Raw genomic sequence first — 14,382 nt, 5'->3', positions numbered from 1 at the left:
AGCTTAAGGAGTACCTCATATTGATGTAAAATTTTAGTAGGGAATTATATTTTCCCCGGCTTTGAAAAAGATATTAAAAGGAACTTTGCAGTATGATTCTGTTCTCTGTAAAAAGAATTTAGAGTAAAGCTCTGTCTTAGAAACTTGGAACTAAACCAAAGGATCATGTCTTAAAGCTCTTTTGTCTCTGATTCTTCCTTACCTTGGACTTAGGTAAAGCATTGTTAGTATGGTTGTAGGACGATGGTTTCTAAACAGTAGTGCCTGTCAGAATCACTTGTAGAACTTTAAAAAATATGCAGGCCTCTTATCCTCTGGAGATCTGGATTGATCTAGGGCTTGAAGAAAATGGACTGTCTGTGGAATTTTGGTAATTCGTGTTATGTAAAAGTTAGAAACTGCCATTTAATCAGCAGTATAACATGATGAGGTAGGTATTCCTATTTTACTGGTGAGGAGACAAATTTAGGTAGGTTAAATAATTTTGCCAAGGTTACAAACATATCACATATTTTATATGAGTTCGAGTTTGATCCATTTTCCAGAGACTACCTCTTAAAGTGCTCTTCATATCTGTTAAATGGATGAACTGAAATATCCTTATTTTTTAAGCAGTTGGTGTCTTACTATGAAGAAGGGTGCAGCAAATCCAGATCCAAAGTACAAACACGTCATAGCTAGTAACCGCCACTTGTTTTCCACTGAAAATGGCAAATTCTTCTCAGGGTCCTCCTCATAGTGGCATCTGCAGACCACAGAGGTTGTGAACCTCTGGATGCGCTGGCCCAACGTAGTCCTGCTGGAGGCTCTTTGAAAGGCACAGAAACCGAGGATGGAAGAAGTAACATTTTTAATAGAGTGGAATCTGACTTGTAATTCTTGATCTAGCATTGTGTGGCCCACACCACTTGAGTGCATTTCAATAAAGTTTTATTGAGCCCCCGTGATGATGTGTAAAGCCTAGTTGATACATATTGCTGAAGTGTCCTTATGTTTTTCTTTGTAGTTTGTATGTAATAAGTATACTTTGGGGGTATATACAAAATGCTTGTTTGCCAAGCGTAAAAATATGACATAACTAATACATAGAAAATGTAGTCAAACTGTTTATATTCTAAAACTTCTGATTTTCCAGCAGATGTGAAAAAAAATTTCTTTTTCCTCTATGTCAACCCAGGCTGGAGGAGTGTAGTGAGTGGCATGATTTCAGCTCACTGCAACCTCTGCTTCTCAGGTTCAAGCAGTTCTCCTACCTCAGCCTCTGGTAGCTGGGACTGCAGGATTGCACTACCACACTTGGCTAATTTTTTTTTTTTTGTATTTTTAGGAGAGGCAGGGTTTTGACATGTTGGACAGGCTAGTCTTAAACTTCCTGACCTCAAGTGATCCACTCATCTCGGTCTCCCAGAGTACACTGCACGGTCCCAAAATTTTAGTGTTTGGGTTTATACTCTCTAGCATACAGATTGGTTGTAACATGACAGATGTTACTACTTAAAGATCCTTAAGTTAGTAGGAGACATTTTGCTTAGACATTACTTGATTTCTTTTAACGGGGAAAACTTTGAACTGTTTCTTCTGAATTTTCTATTTTCAGGGTTTTCAAAAATGGGTCTGGAATAGTGATTTGCAAATCCTAGTGTCTTTTCTATGACAAGATTTTAATGATTCTACCATGAAATTACAAAAAAGAAAAGGTAGTGATATTTCATAATGGTATTCTCTTTATTCTGGGATTTTTAGCTTTCATACGTTTTTACTGTTACGTGTTTCCTTTTTCAGATGATGGTGAAAATAGAGTTAAAAATTTTTTATTGATAGGATTAAGGGAGTCCACTACCTTGTATCAGATTTCCTGTTTCTTTCTCAAGCCCTTGAAATAAAGTTTAGGGACCACTGATCTAGAATTCTCTTTATGCTCCTCCACTACCCGTTAACCCCACTGTACAGCCTGCTTTTTGCTGTACTCTCCCCTCACTCCCCTCTGAACACTTTTAGAACACTATTTTTCTCTTCATGATTGACCTTCAAATTGCCAGATCCTGTGGCCTTAAAGACCATGTGTATGTACTTAACCAACACTTTCTGCTGTTGACAAATTCTTCAAAATTATTTTGTTTTGCTTCCACTCTTTTTCCTGTGGTCCACTTATCACTTTTCTTCATATGTTTTCTTTCTTTTGTTCCCAGTTAGTGTTATGTGGGGTTCTGGTTCTTTTATATTTTTACTGTATATTCAGAATCAGATTTTTAGCTACCATGTACCATCTTAATAATGCCTAAAATTTATTGTTTACTCTTTCCTAAGTGTTATTCCAGTGCTTCACTGTTTACTCATTTAATTCTCAAAACAACTCTGAGGTTGATACAGGTATAATTGGCTTCTTTCTTTTGTTTTTCCTGACACTGGCATATTGAGGCCCAGAGGTAAGTAATCTGTGCAACTAGGAGGCAGTAGAACTGGGATTTAAACTTAGACTGCCTCTAGTGGCCATGTTCTTAATCATTACTAGATTTTTGGCCTCCAGATGTCCCATGTATTTCTAACTTCCTGTTTAATTTTTCTACCTCCAATTCAATGGATCCATTCAGTTAATGTCAAGTGCCTGCCTCTTCCCCTTGACAAAACACACTTGCTCATTCTTTATTCCTTGCCGCATTAAAGTTAACACTATCCTCCCCATCACTAGTGCTATAGAGGTCATTGAATCTTCCCCCCGTGTATGTTCGGCCTCTGAGTTTTATTGATTCCAGCATAATTATTTGGTGAATATATTTGAGTGCGATTTTGTGCTAGATGCTGGGTGTATAATGATGTCCTTTGAGAGCTTTATACTCTAGATTTTTTTTTTTTCAAGAGAGGGTCCCACTCTGTCACCCAGGCTGGAGTACAGTGGTGCCAACATGGCTCACTGTAGCCTCAACCTCCCGAGCTCAAGTGATCCTGCTGCTGCAGCCTCCCAAGTAGGTGGGACTGCAGAGATGTACGACCACACCAGGCTGTTTTTATTTTTCTTTGAGATGGGTTCTCACTTTGTTGCCTAGACTGGTTTCGAACTCCTGGGCTTAAACAATCCTCCTACCTCATCTTCCTGAAGTCCTGCCACCATGCCCGGCTAATTTTTGTATTTTTAGTAGAGATGGAGTTTTGCCATGTTGGCCTGGCTGGTCTCGAGCTCCTGACCTCAAGTGATCCACCTGCCTTGGCCTTCTGCACCTGATCTATTGCATACTTTCTACATGCCCAACATTATTTTAGATTCTTCAATATATTTAATTCTCATAAAGTTCCTGTATGTATACTTTTAGATCTGAAGCATTCCAGTTGGAAGCTATACCATTTAGCAGAAGTTCTAAAGCAGGAAAGAGCTATGTTGAAATTGTGTGAACTGGCCAGATGTGGTGGCTCATGCCTGTAATCCCAGCACTTTGGGAGGATCACTTGAGCCCAGGAGGTGGAGACCAACCTGGGCAACAGTGAGACCCTGTCTCTAAAAATGAAAAAAAAAAAAAAAGTCTGTGAACTGGACTTTTGATAAAAGAGGCTAAGTAATATAGGTAATGTCAGTATCCTAAAATATATTCTAATTCACTGATTCTTGGTTTCGGGGGGATTGTAGTCCCCTTTGTGTATATGATGAAAGCTATAGAGCCTCTTCGGTTTTTTTTTTTTTTTTTTGTACAAAAGGGTAAGAAAATTTTGCTTAGAATGCTCGTGAAGCCTGACTACTGCCCTAAGGAAGTAACTGATTTAATCTGTACTTTCATTTCTGTACTAACATTGCCTTAGTTCATAGTGCTCCTCCTGGCAGAATCCATTGCCCCTCTTAACAATTTATCCTTTATATCATAAATATGATTGCATTATGTTTTACCCTCCTTTAATGTTTTAATGAAAAGTTCCAAACATGTACGAAAATAATACAGTATTGTGACTGCCCACAAACCTGTCACTCATCTTAAACAGTAACAACTCAGTCTTATTTTACCTGTACTTTTATCCAGTCCTTGTCCATTCCAAATCATTATTATTTTATTCATTTTTAAAAGACAGGGTCTCGCTATGTTGCCCAGGCTGGAGGATAGTGGTGTGATCGTAGCTCACTACAGCTTCAAAACTCCTGGGTTCAAATGATCCTCCCACCTCAGTCTCCCAAATAGCTTGAACTATAAGCACGTGCCACCGTGCCTGGCTAATTTTTTTTAGTAGAGACGGGCGTCTTTCTATATTGTCTAGGCTGGTCTTGAGATCCTGGCCTCAAGCGATCCTCCTACCTTGTTGGTATCTCAAGAGTGCTGGGATTAAAGGCATGAGCCACTGTGCCTGGCTTTTTTTTTTTTTTTTTTTTAATTAAAAACAATTTTTTTTTTTTTTTTTTGAAACAGTGTCTCGCTGTGTTGCCCAGGCTGGAGTGCAGTGGCGTGATCTCTGCTCACTGCAACCTCCATCCACCACGTTCAAACAATTCTCATGCCTTAGCCTCCGGAGTAGCTGGGAATACAGGCGTGCCACCATGCCCAGCTAATTTTTTGAAATTTTAGTAGAGGTGGGGTTTCACCATGTTGGTCAGGCTGGTCTTGCGCTCCTGGATCACCCGCCCACCCTGGCCTCCCAAAATGCTGGGGTTACAGGTGTGAGCCACTGCGTCTAGCCACTTTTGAGGGAGAAAGAGAGAGAGAGCGTACGCGCGCTCTCTCTCTCTGTCTTCCAGACTGGAGTGCAGTTGCATGATCATAGGTCACTGTAGCCTCAAACTCACATCATCCTGTAGTATTTAAAATCAGTTTCAGAATCATGATGAATACTTCAGTATGTGTCTAAAAGACAGGCTGGACATGGTGGCTTAAACCTATAATTATAAGACTTTGGAAGCCTGAGGAGGGAGGATCACTTGAGGCCTGGAATTTGAGGCTGGTCTGGGCAACATAGTGAGATCCCATCTCTACAAAATTTGTTTTTAAAAATTAGTCAGTTGTGGTTGCACCTGCTTCTAGTCCTAGCTGCTTAGGAGGCTGAGCTAGGGCGATTACTTGAGCCCAGGTGTTCAAGGCTTCAGTGAGCTGTGATTGTGCCAGTGCTCTCAGCCTGGGCAACAGAGTAAGACCCTGTCTCTGCAAAGAGAAAAGATAAGAGATTTAAAAGTCAGCTGCAATATTATTACTGTAGTTGTATACCAAATTGTTAAGAAAAATTAGCTACTTAATATTGTTGTCAAATACCCAGAGTTTAAATTTCCAGTTTTCTTAGGTATCTTAGGATAGTTTATTTGAATCTGGATCCAAATAACCTGTTGTGTTTGGGACCTCTCCATCTCTTTTTCTTTTCCCTACCGTGTTTTGTTGAAGAAATAAGGTGATTGGTTTCTTCATCATACAAAGAAGAGAGTCTATGTTTTTGCTAAGTGCTTTCCTGTGTCCTGTGTAGTTTTGCTATCATGCTTATTTTCCTTATAACTTGGTTGTTTGATCAGAATTCATTTTTCTTCAGTTTTGGGAGTGTGTGTCAAAGGGCAAGACTGATTTACAGGTGTAATGAGGTCTTTCACCGAAGGCATACAATAGTTGGTTGTCTTTTTGTATAATGTTAGCAACTGTTGATGTTGGTGCTTAGGAACATTCCATTACTACGGCCACCCATTGTTTTAAAAAATCTTGTTGAGAAATTGAGATAGAATTCACATAACACAAAATTCACCCTTTTAAAGCGTACTTTTTTTTTTTAATCTTCCTGCTATAAAAGTGAAATTTTCAGTTCATTTCTGAAAAATAAATTGGTCAATATAATTCATTTTGTTCTACTTCTGCTTTACAAAAAGCTTCGTGTTCAGCCTGATACCTTTCTAGCTGCATTCTCTTTTCTTTTCTTCATTATTATTATTATTATTATTATTATTTTGAGATGGGTTTTTCTCTGTCACCCAGGCTGGAGTACAGTGGTGCGATCTCAGCTCACTGAAATCTCTGCCTCCTGGGTTCAAGTGATTCTCCTACCTCACCTTCCCAAGTAGCTGGGACTACAGGCATGCACCACCATGCCCGGCTAACGTTCGTATTTTATTTTATTTATTTTTTTAATATATATTTTATTGGATTTTAGGTTTTGGGGTATATGTGAAGAACATGCAAGATTGTTGCATAGGTACATACATGGCAATGTGGTTTGCTGCCTTCCTCCCCATCACCTGTATCTGGCATTTCTCCCCATGTTATTGCTCCCCAACTCCCCACCCCACCCTGTCCCTCCCCTATTTCCCCTTCATAAACCCCAGTTTTTGTGTTTTATTAGAGACGGGGTTTCATCTTGTTGGCCAGGCGGGTCTCAAACTTCTGACATCAGGTGATCCAACCGCTTCAGCCTCCCAAAGAGCTGGGATTACAGGTGTGAGCCACCCTGCTCTGCCTAAATTTTCTTTTTTTCTGTCAGTACTTAAAGCTGAGTTCTGAAGTTGTTGAGCTTCTCTCTACTTTGCTGTTAATTTGAGCAAGTTCTGAGCACCATTGGCCTTCATCTTCTCATTTTCTGCTGCTTTTGCAAGTTGATCAACAAGCTCAATTAAACCAACTATTTTCTGAAATTGGCCAATTTTGTCCACAATTTTGTATACTCTTTGAGCACTGTGGTCTGCTGGGTAACCTCTGGGTCCAACACCTGCAGCTTGTTCAGCTCATCAAAATGCAGCCCTGCTTCACCCAGGATGTCCTTGGCCATAGCTGTTTCCCGTCTAGGTTCCCTAGAGAAGTTCTGCTCTGAAGGAGTGACAGTGGCAGTCAGAAGGAGGTGTGTCATAGAAACAAGGGTCAAGCAAAGAATAAAGTCTGCTTGCTTGTCACAGGTATTGTTCATTCAATACACATTTCTTGAGTGCCCACTATATGCCAACACTGCTAGATGCTGGGGGTACAAAGATGAATGCATCATGGTGCCTGCTCTGCTGGCCCCGTGGCGACACCTCACTATGGTCCAGGCTGATGTAGACAGGCAGCTTCTCCCTGTACTGGCAGCCTTTGTGCAGGCAGCCTGCCTTGGCCGTTGTCAGGACTACAGAACCTGTTTACCCGTGACCTGAAATATATTTTTATTAAGGTTTTTTTTTTTTATTTTACAAAACGCCTTTTAATGTATTTAAATTAATTTACCTTTTTTTTGAGACAGAGTTTCACTTTGTTGCCCAGGCTGGCGTGCAATGGTGCGATCTCGCCTCACTGCAACCTCTGCCTCCCAGTTTCAAACAATTCTCCTGCCTCATCCTCTCAAGTAGGTGGGATTACAGGTATGCACCACCATGCCCAGCTAATTTTTTTGTATTTTTAGTAAAGACAGGGTCTCAAACTCCTGACCTCAAATGATCACCCACCTAAGCCTCACAGTGTTCTGGGATAACAGGTGTGAGCTACTGTGCCCGACCTAAGTTAATTTTCTTTTGATTCCAAACTGTGTATGCTAGCTCTTGTGTGCGCACACTCATTGCCCCCCACAAGACAGTTCTTTAGAGCAGTTTTAGGTTCACAACAAAATTTAGCAGAAAGTACAGTTTCCTACCCCAAAGTTTTGCCTTTTCCAGAATATGTTCATATACCTTCCCTTGGTATGCTTGGGGGAAATTTGTTCCAGGAGCTTTCCTCCAGAATACCAGAATCCTCAGTTGCTTAAGTCCTTCAATACAATGAAATACATGGTATTTGTATGTAACTTATGCACATCTTGCTGTATACTTTAAATTTCAAGATTACTTTAATTATACAATGTAAATGCTATGTAAGTAGTTATCCTTTTTTTAATTTTTTTTTTTTTTTTTGAGGTAGGGTCTCACTCTGTCACTCAGGCTGGAGTGCAGGGGAACAATCACGGCTCACTGCAGCCTCGACCTCTGGGCTCAGATGATCCTCCCACCTCAGCCTCCTGAGAAGCTAGGACTACAGGTGCCCACCACCACCCTTGACCAATTTTTGTATTTTTTCTAGAGACAGGGTTTTGCTAAGTTATGGAGGCTTTCGTACCCCTGGGCTCAAGCGATCTGCCCTCGTTGGCCTCCCAAAGTACTAGGATTACAGGTGTCAGCTACTGTACCCAGCTAGTTGCTGTACTTTTAAAAAATTTATTACTCTGGAATATTTTTACCTTGCCATTGTTTGAATCTGTGAATGGGGAACCCTTGGATACAGAGGGTTGCCTTAGTTTGAATCATATAATAGGTAGCCTTTTCACTTAGTAGCAGTGCATTTAAGTCTTCTCCATGTCTTTTCTAAGGGTTGATAATTTCGTTTTAGTGCTGAACAATATTTATGGATGTACCATAGTTCACCTTTTGAAGGGCATCTTGGTTACTTTCAAGTTTTGACAATTATTAATAAAGGCTATAAACATCCATGTGCAGGTTTTTGGGTGGGACATGTAAGTTTTCATGTAATTTGGGTAAATACCAGGGAGCATGATTGTTGGATCATATGCTAAGATTATGTTTAATTGTGTAAGAAACTGCCAAATGGTCTTCCAAAGTGGCTGTACTGTTTTGCATTCCCATCAGTAATGAATGAGAGTTATTGTTGCTCCACTTTCAGCTTTTGGAGTTATAGTGTTTTGGATTTTAACCATATTAATAGTTACATAGCGGCATCTCATTGTTTTTAATTTACATTTCCCTAATGAAAAACAGTTATTGAAGCCGGGCATGGTGGCATGTGCCTGTAGTCCCAGCTCCCTGAGGGATGAGATGGAGGATCACTTGAGCCCCAGGGGTTGAGGCTATGGTGATCCATGATTGCCCCACTGCACTCCAGCCTGGGTGACAGAGTGAGTCCCTGTCTCAAAAGGTTCTGTAGAGGCCTGCTGGGAACAGAAGTGAACTTCTAAAAGTAAATATGTCTTGGCAGCTGCTTTCCAAGGCCTGGCTATGAATAAGATCTGCAGAGCCAAAGAGAGCATATAGCTCTTCTTAAAATTGAAGGTATTGGCTGGGCGTGGTGGCTCATGCCTGTAATCCCAGCACTTTTGGAGGCCAAGGTGGGCAGATCACCTGAGGTCAGGAATTGGAGACCAGCCTGGCCAACATGGTGAAACCCCATATCTACTAAAAATACAAAAAATTAGCCAGGCGTAGTGCATGCCTGAGTTCCAGCTGTTCAGAAGGCTGAGACAGGAGAATCTCTTGTACCTGGGTAGTGAAGGTTACAGTGATTCGAGATGGTGCCATTGTACTCCATCCTGGATGACAAGAGTAAAACTCCATCTCAAAAAAAAAAAATTGAAGGTGTTTAAGCCCAAGATGAAACTGAATTCTGTTTGAGTAAGAGATGTTTTTATGTGTATAAAGTGAAGAACAGCATAGGCAAACTGAACAAAACTAGAGTAATTGGGGAAAGGCAACTCACATTAATGGAAACAGTGACATGGTTTGTGTCAGATTCTGAAGTAGCTTTCCTGGTAAGGCCACTGGACACAGAATACCCTTCAAGGATTTAAATTAATGAAAAGTAAATAAGTAAAAGTGGGTTGAGGCCAGACACAGTGGCTCACGCCTATAGTCCCAGCACTTTGGGAGGCCAAGGCGGACAGATCACTTGAGGTTAGGAGTTCAAGACCAGCCTGGCCAACATGGTGAAATCTTGTCTCTACAAAAAAACCCACAAAAATTAGCCAAGTCTGGTGGTGCATGCCTGTAATCCCAGCCACTTAGGAGGCTGAGGCAGGAGAATTGCTTGAACCTGAAAGGTAGAGGTTGCAGTTAGCCAAGTTTGTGCCACTATACTCCAGCCTGGGCAGAGTGAGACCCTGTGTGTTTTTTTTTTTTTATTAAGTGGGTTTGTGCTCCTGTAATGAAAAAGAAAAAATGATTAAGGAAGGGTGTACTTTTGACCAATATGTAATGCTGTTTCAAGGTAGTACCAATACCTTGTGTTCAGTGGAACCAGGGTGAACCCAAGATACTGGTCTTACCTTGAGATAGCATTACACCTAGGTGGTTTTAGTGAACAAAATTTAAAAGACCAGAACTAAAGCAGTTATAAATGTGCAGTAAAATTTTGGACCACTTTTAGGTAGACTTTGTAAAAAGACTTAAAAATTCTGGTAACAAATTTTGCACTTAGGCTGGACGCTATGGCTCACACCTGTAATCCCAGCACTTTGGGAGGCTGAGGCAGGCGGATCATGAGGTCAGGAATTCGAAACCAACCTGACCAACATGGTGAAAACCTGTCTCTACTAGAAATACAAAAATTAGCCAGGACCGGTGGTGGGCACCTGTAATCCCAGCTACTGATGAGACTGAGGCAAGAGAATTGCTTGAACCTGGGAGGCAGAGGCACTCCAGCCTGGGTGACAGAGCAAGACTATCTCAAAAAAAAAAAAAAAGAGACCAAGGCAGGAGCATAGCATAAAGTCAGGAATTTAAGACCATTCTGGGCAACAAAGTGATACCCTTTCTCTACAAGAAAATTCAAAAATTAGCGGACACAATTGTGGGACCTGCAGTCCCAGCTACTTAGAAGGCCAGGGTGGGAGGAGCCCAGGGGTCAAGGCTGCAGTGAGCCATGATCGCACCACTGCACTCTAGTCTGGGTGACAGTGAGACTCTGTCTCAGAAAAAAATACGTGCTTTGAGAAGCCAAGGCAGGAGGATTGGTTGAAGCTAGGTGTTCAAGACCAGCCTGGGCAACGTAGTGGGACCCTCTTTATACAGAAAAGAAAAAAAATTAGCCAGACATAGTGATGTGCACCTGTAGTCCTAGCTTTGGAGGCTAGAATTTCTTGAGCCCAAGAGTTTGAAGCTATAGTGAGCTGTCATGATGCCACTGCACTTTAGCCTTGTTTGTAAAAGACTCTGTCTCTTTAAAAAATCATATTTTGAATAAGTAATATGTGGTTCAAAATTAGTTCATACTCACCATGATCCTGTCTACCACTACCACCCCCAAGGTAGTAATCGACTACTTTTTTTTTTTTAGTGCTGTATGTTTCCCTCTCTGTTTCTTTTCCCTCTCTAATGTTTTCATTACATTGCCTTTATGTAGGTAGATGAAAGCAAATAGGTTTTTCTCCTTTTCTGGTACAACGTGGTAAACTATATAATCTACTTTTCACTTCAATTTTTTTTTTTTTTTTTGATATGGGGTCTGGATGTTTCGCCTAGGCTGGAGTGCAGTGGTGTGATCTCGGCTCACTGTAACCTCTACCTCCTGGGCTCAATCAATCCTCCTATCTCAGCTTCCCAAGTCCCGGACTACAGGAATGTGCCACCATACCCAACTAATTCTGTTGTTGTTGTTTTGTAGAGATGGTGTCTCCTCATGTTACTCAGGCTGGTCTTGAACTCCTGGGCTCAAGCAGTCTGCCCACCTCAGCCTCTCAAAGTGCTGGGATTACAGGTGTGAACCTTTGTGCCCTGCTTACCTTACTTTTTCATTTAACATGTTGAGGAGGATTCCAAACCTGCTAATAGAAAGCATCCTCACTTTTTAGCAGCTGCATAGTATTCTAATGTGTAGATTGGCTATAGTTCATTTAACGAATCCACTATTGCTGGACAGTTGTGTTAAATTTTCATAAAACATTTGTAGCTGTGTTCTTCCTTAAATGTGTGAGCAACCAGCTTTGCTGCCTCAGACTCTATTGTGTGTCCTTTCTGTTGCTGTTGTTGAGTTGTTAGCAGTTGTGAAAAGTTTAAAATTTTGTGTAACACATTATTTTATGCCTTGCATTTAAATCTCAGGGTATTTTTGTTTTGAAAGCTGTTAACTGGGGCTTGATTCTGTTTAAGCTATCTTTCACTGAAATCCTGGAGAATAGAGTGAGAAAGAGAAAAAGATATTAATGAGATGAAGTGGGTGGAAAGAGAAATAATACGAGAAAGTAGCAGTGGATGAGTGTAACAACATGTTACTGACAGTTGTCTCAGATAATAAAAATATTTCACAGTGGCCTGGACTTGTTGTGTTCCTTTTTTGTTTTTCTTTTTTTCGAGATGGAGTCTCACTCCGTTGCCCAGGCTGGAATGCAGTTGCACGATCTTGGCTCACTGCAACCTCTGCCTCCTGGGTTCAAGCGATTTTCCTGCCTCAGCCTCCTGAGTAGCTGGGATTACAGGTGCCTGCCACCATGCCTAACTTTTTTTTTTTGTATTTTTGGTAGAGATGGGGTTTCACCGTGTTGGCCAGACTGTTCTTGGTCTCCTGACTTCAGGTGATCCTCCTGCCTCGGCCTCCCAACGTGCTGGGATTACAGGCATGAGCTATCACCTCAAGAAAATAAAAATTTTAAAAAGGGGATAGGGACAGAGATTCTAGAAAACCTGTTTTTTTATGAGTCTTTGTGTTTTGCATATGTAACTGCTTCCTGGTTATTTCCTTCTTAGCACTTAACATGTTTGCAATTTTATTTTATTTTTTTGAGATAGAGTCTCACTCTGTCACCCAGGCTGGAGTCCATTGGCGTGATCTCAGCTCACAGCAACTTTTGCATCCCTTCGCGGGTTAAAGCAATTCTTGTACCTCAGCCTACTGAGTAGCTGGGATTACAGGCATGCACCACCATGCTCAGCTAATTTTTTGTATTTTTAATTGAGGTGGGGTTTCGCCATATTGGCTGGGCTAGTCTCAAACTCCTGTCCTCAAGTGATTTGCCCACCTTGGCCTCCCAGAGTGCTGGGATTACAGATGTGTATACCCAGTGTGAGAGTAAAGGGTCTGGCACATAATAGCTGTTTGCCAAATATTTGCTTGAAATTGCTGAGGACATCTCATTAAACTGTCAGAGATGAGAGGTTGACATGTAATTTTTGTGGTATGTATATACTAGGAGAAAGTGTCCACAGGGTAGAGTAAATTAATATTCTTTGTCAACCCTTCATTTGATACTGGAATGAAAACTTCCTGGGTTTGATTATATTATAATAACTTTGTCTCCCCTCCTCGTCATGGGAAATGGAGTATGAGAGAAATTACTTTAGTTAAAATGCTTGTTTAGTTTTTCAAGCTGGAGTCTTGCTCTGTTGCCCAGGCTGGAGTGCAGTGGCTCAGTCTTGCCTCCCTGTAACCGCTGCCTCCTGGGTTCAGGTGATTCTCCCACCTCAGTCTCCTGAGTAGTTGGGATTACAAACACCTGTCACCACGCCTGGCCAATTTTTGTATTTTTATGAAAGACGAGGTTTCACCATGTTAGCTAGGCTGGTTTTGAATTCCTGGCCTCAGGTAATCCACCTGCCTTGGCTTCCCAAAGTGGTGGGATTACAGGCGTAAACCACCACACCTGGTACTTCAATTAAAATGAATCAATGCTTGAGATTAATGCACTGTAGGGGGGTACTTTTTCCCTTCAAAAAGAATAATTTTTATGAAGAATGTTTAATGCTTAGGGTAAACTGAAAATAAGTTTTATTTTGTGTGTGATAAATCAGTTATATGAAAAAAGTACATGGAAAAAGTTCAGATATTTTTAAATACTTTGTGATTTTTTTGGTGATGGGATTATTGGAAACATTTCTCACTTGGTGAAACCCCGTCTCTACTAAATATACAAAAAATTAGCTGGGCATGGTGGCCCGTGCCTGTAGTTCCAGCTGCTCAGGAGACTGAGGGAGGAGAATTGCCTGAACCCAGGAGGCGGAGGTTGTGGTGAGCCGAGATCATGCCATTGCACTCCAGCCTGGGTAACAAGAGCGAAACTCCATCTCAAAAAAAAAAAAAAAAAGGGCCCACCAAACTTTATAAAATACTTTCTTTTATTAAAATTGATAAGTTTGAGGAGTGAATTGTTTATGCCAATACACAGTCACTGTTGATAAATACTTTGTTATAAAACAGCAAAGCAAATGTACTAGTTTTAATGAATTTATAGACTAGTTTGTCTTTTTCCTATTTCCTTTTTTACCTATGTTTTTTTGTTTTTTATTTTACTTTTGTTTTTTAGAGACAGGGTCTCATACTGTTGCCCAGGCTTGAGTGCAGTGACACCAATGGATCATGGCTCATTGTAGCCCTGTCCTTCTGAGCTCAAGCAATCCTTCTGCATCAGCCTCCTCAGAAGCTGGGACTACAGGCATAAGCCATCATGCCCAGCTACATAAAAAAATTTTCTTTTTGTAGAGATGGGGTCTTGGTATGTTGCCCAGGCTGGTCTCGAATACCTTGTTGCAAGCAATCTTACTGCCCCAGCCTCCTGAAGTGCTGGCATTACAGGCATGATAACAGCACCTGGTTTCTTTTTTACTCATTGCTTAGAAACTGTCAAATACGGTTTATTACATACTAAGATTTTATTTTATGATGTATTTAAAATTTTCTATGTTTATATTTGGTCACTTCTATTTTGAGTTTTTATATTAGTTTTTAATATTTTTTATTTGTTAAAGTAATACATTTATATGAAAATTAAGTTACAGAAATGTGA

At 40.7% G+C, this 14,382-nt stretch overlaps 2 protein-coding genes and 1 pseudogene across 13 annotated transcripts in view; 1 reads left to right on the top strand and 2 right to left on the bottom strand.

The window, feature by feature from the left end:
• The window catches only part of STRN3 (striatin 3), a 109,525-nt gene that overhangs the window by 2,864 nt on the left and 92,279 nt on the right, over positions 1 to 14,382 (top strand). For 2 of the 12 annotated variants that reach the window (XM_078334652.1, XM_054239837.2), the window contains exon 2: positions 11,271 to 11,363. The exons of the other annotated variants lie outside the window; for them this stretch is intronic. In XM_078334652.1, coding sequence (XP_078190778.1) covers positions 11,271 to 11,363 — 93 coding nt within the window. The remainder of the gene's footprint in view (positions 1 to 11,270; positions 11,364 to 14,382) is intronic. 12 annotated transcript variants of the gene reach the window in all.
• Positions 601 to 3,508, bottom strand: LOC108593445 (cytochrome c oxidase subunit 7C, mitochondrial). Its single transcript, XM_035261759.2, has one exon. The coding sequence runs from the start codon at positions 916 to 918 to the stop codon at positions 601 to 603; it is 318 nt and encodes a 105-aa protein (XP_035117650.1). The 5' UTR covers positions 919 to 3,508.
• LOC100385254 (intraflagellar transport protein 20 homolog pseudogene) lies at positions 6,461 to 6,708 on the bottom strand (annotated as a pseudogene).

This window comes from Callithrix jacchus, chromosome 8 (genome assembly GCF_049354715.1).
Source record: "Callithrix jacchus isolate 240 chromosome 8, calJac240_pri, whole genome shotgun sequence".
Taxonomy (NCBI): domain Eukaryota; kingdom Metazoa; phylum Chordata; class Mammalia; order Primates; family Cebidae; genus Callithrix; species Callithrix jacchus.
This window is presented reverse-complemented; position numbering and strand designations above follow the sequence as displayed.

What these genes read in the sequence shown, in the direction of transcription:
- LOC108593445 (XM_035261759.2), bottom strand. Translation starts at nt 918, where the DNA reads ATGCACTCAAGTGGTGTGGGCCACACAATGCTAGATCAAGAATTACAA.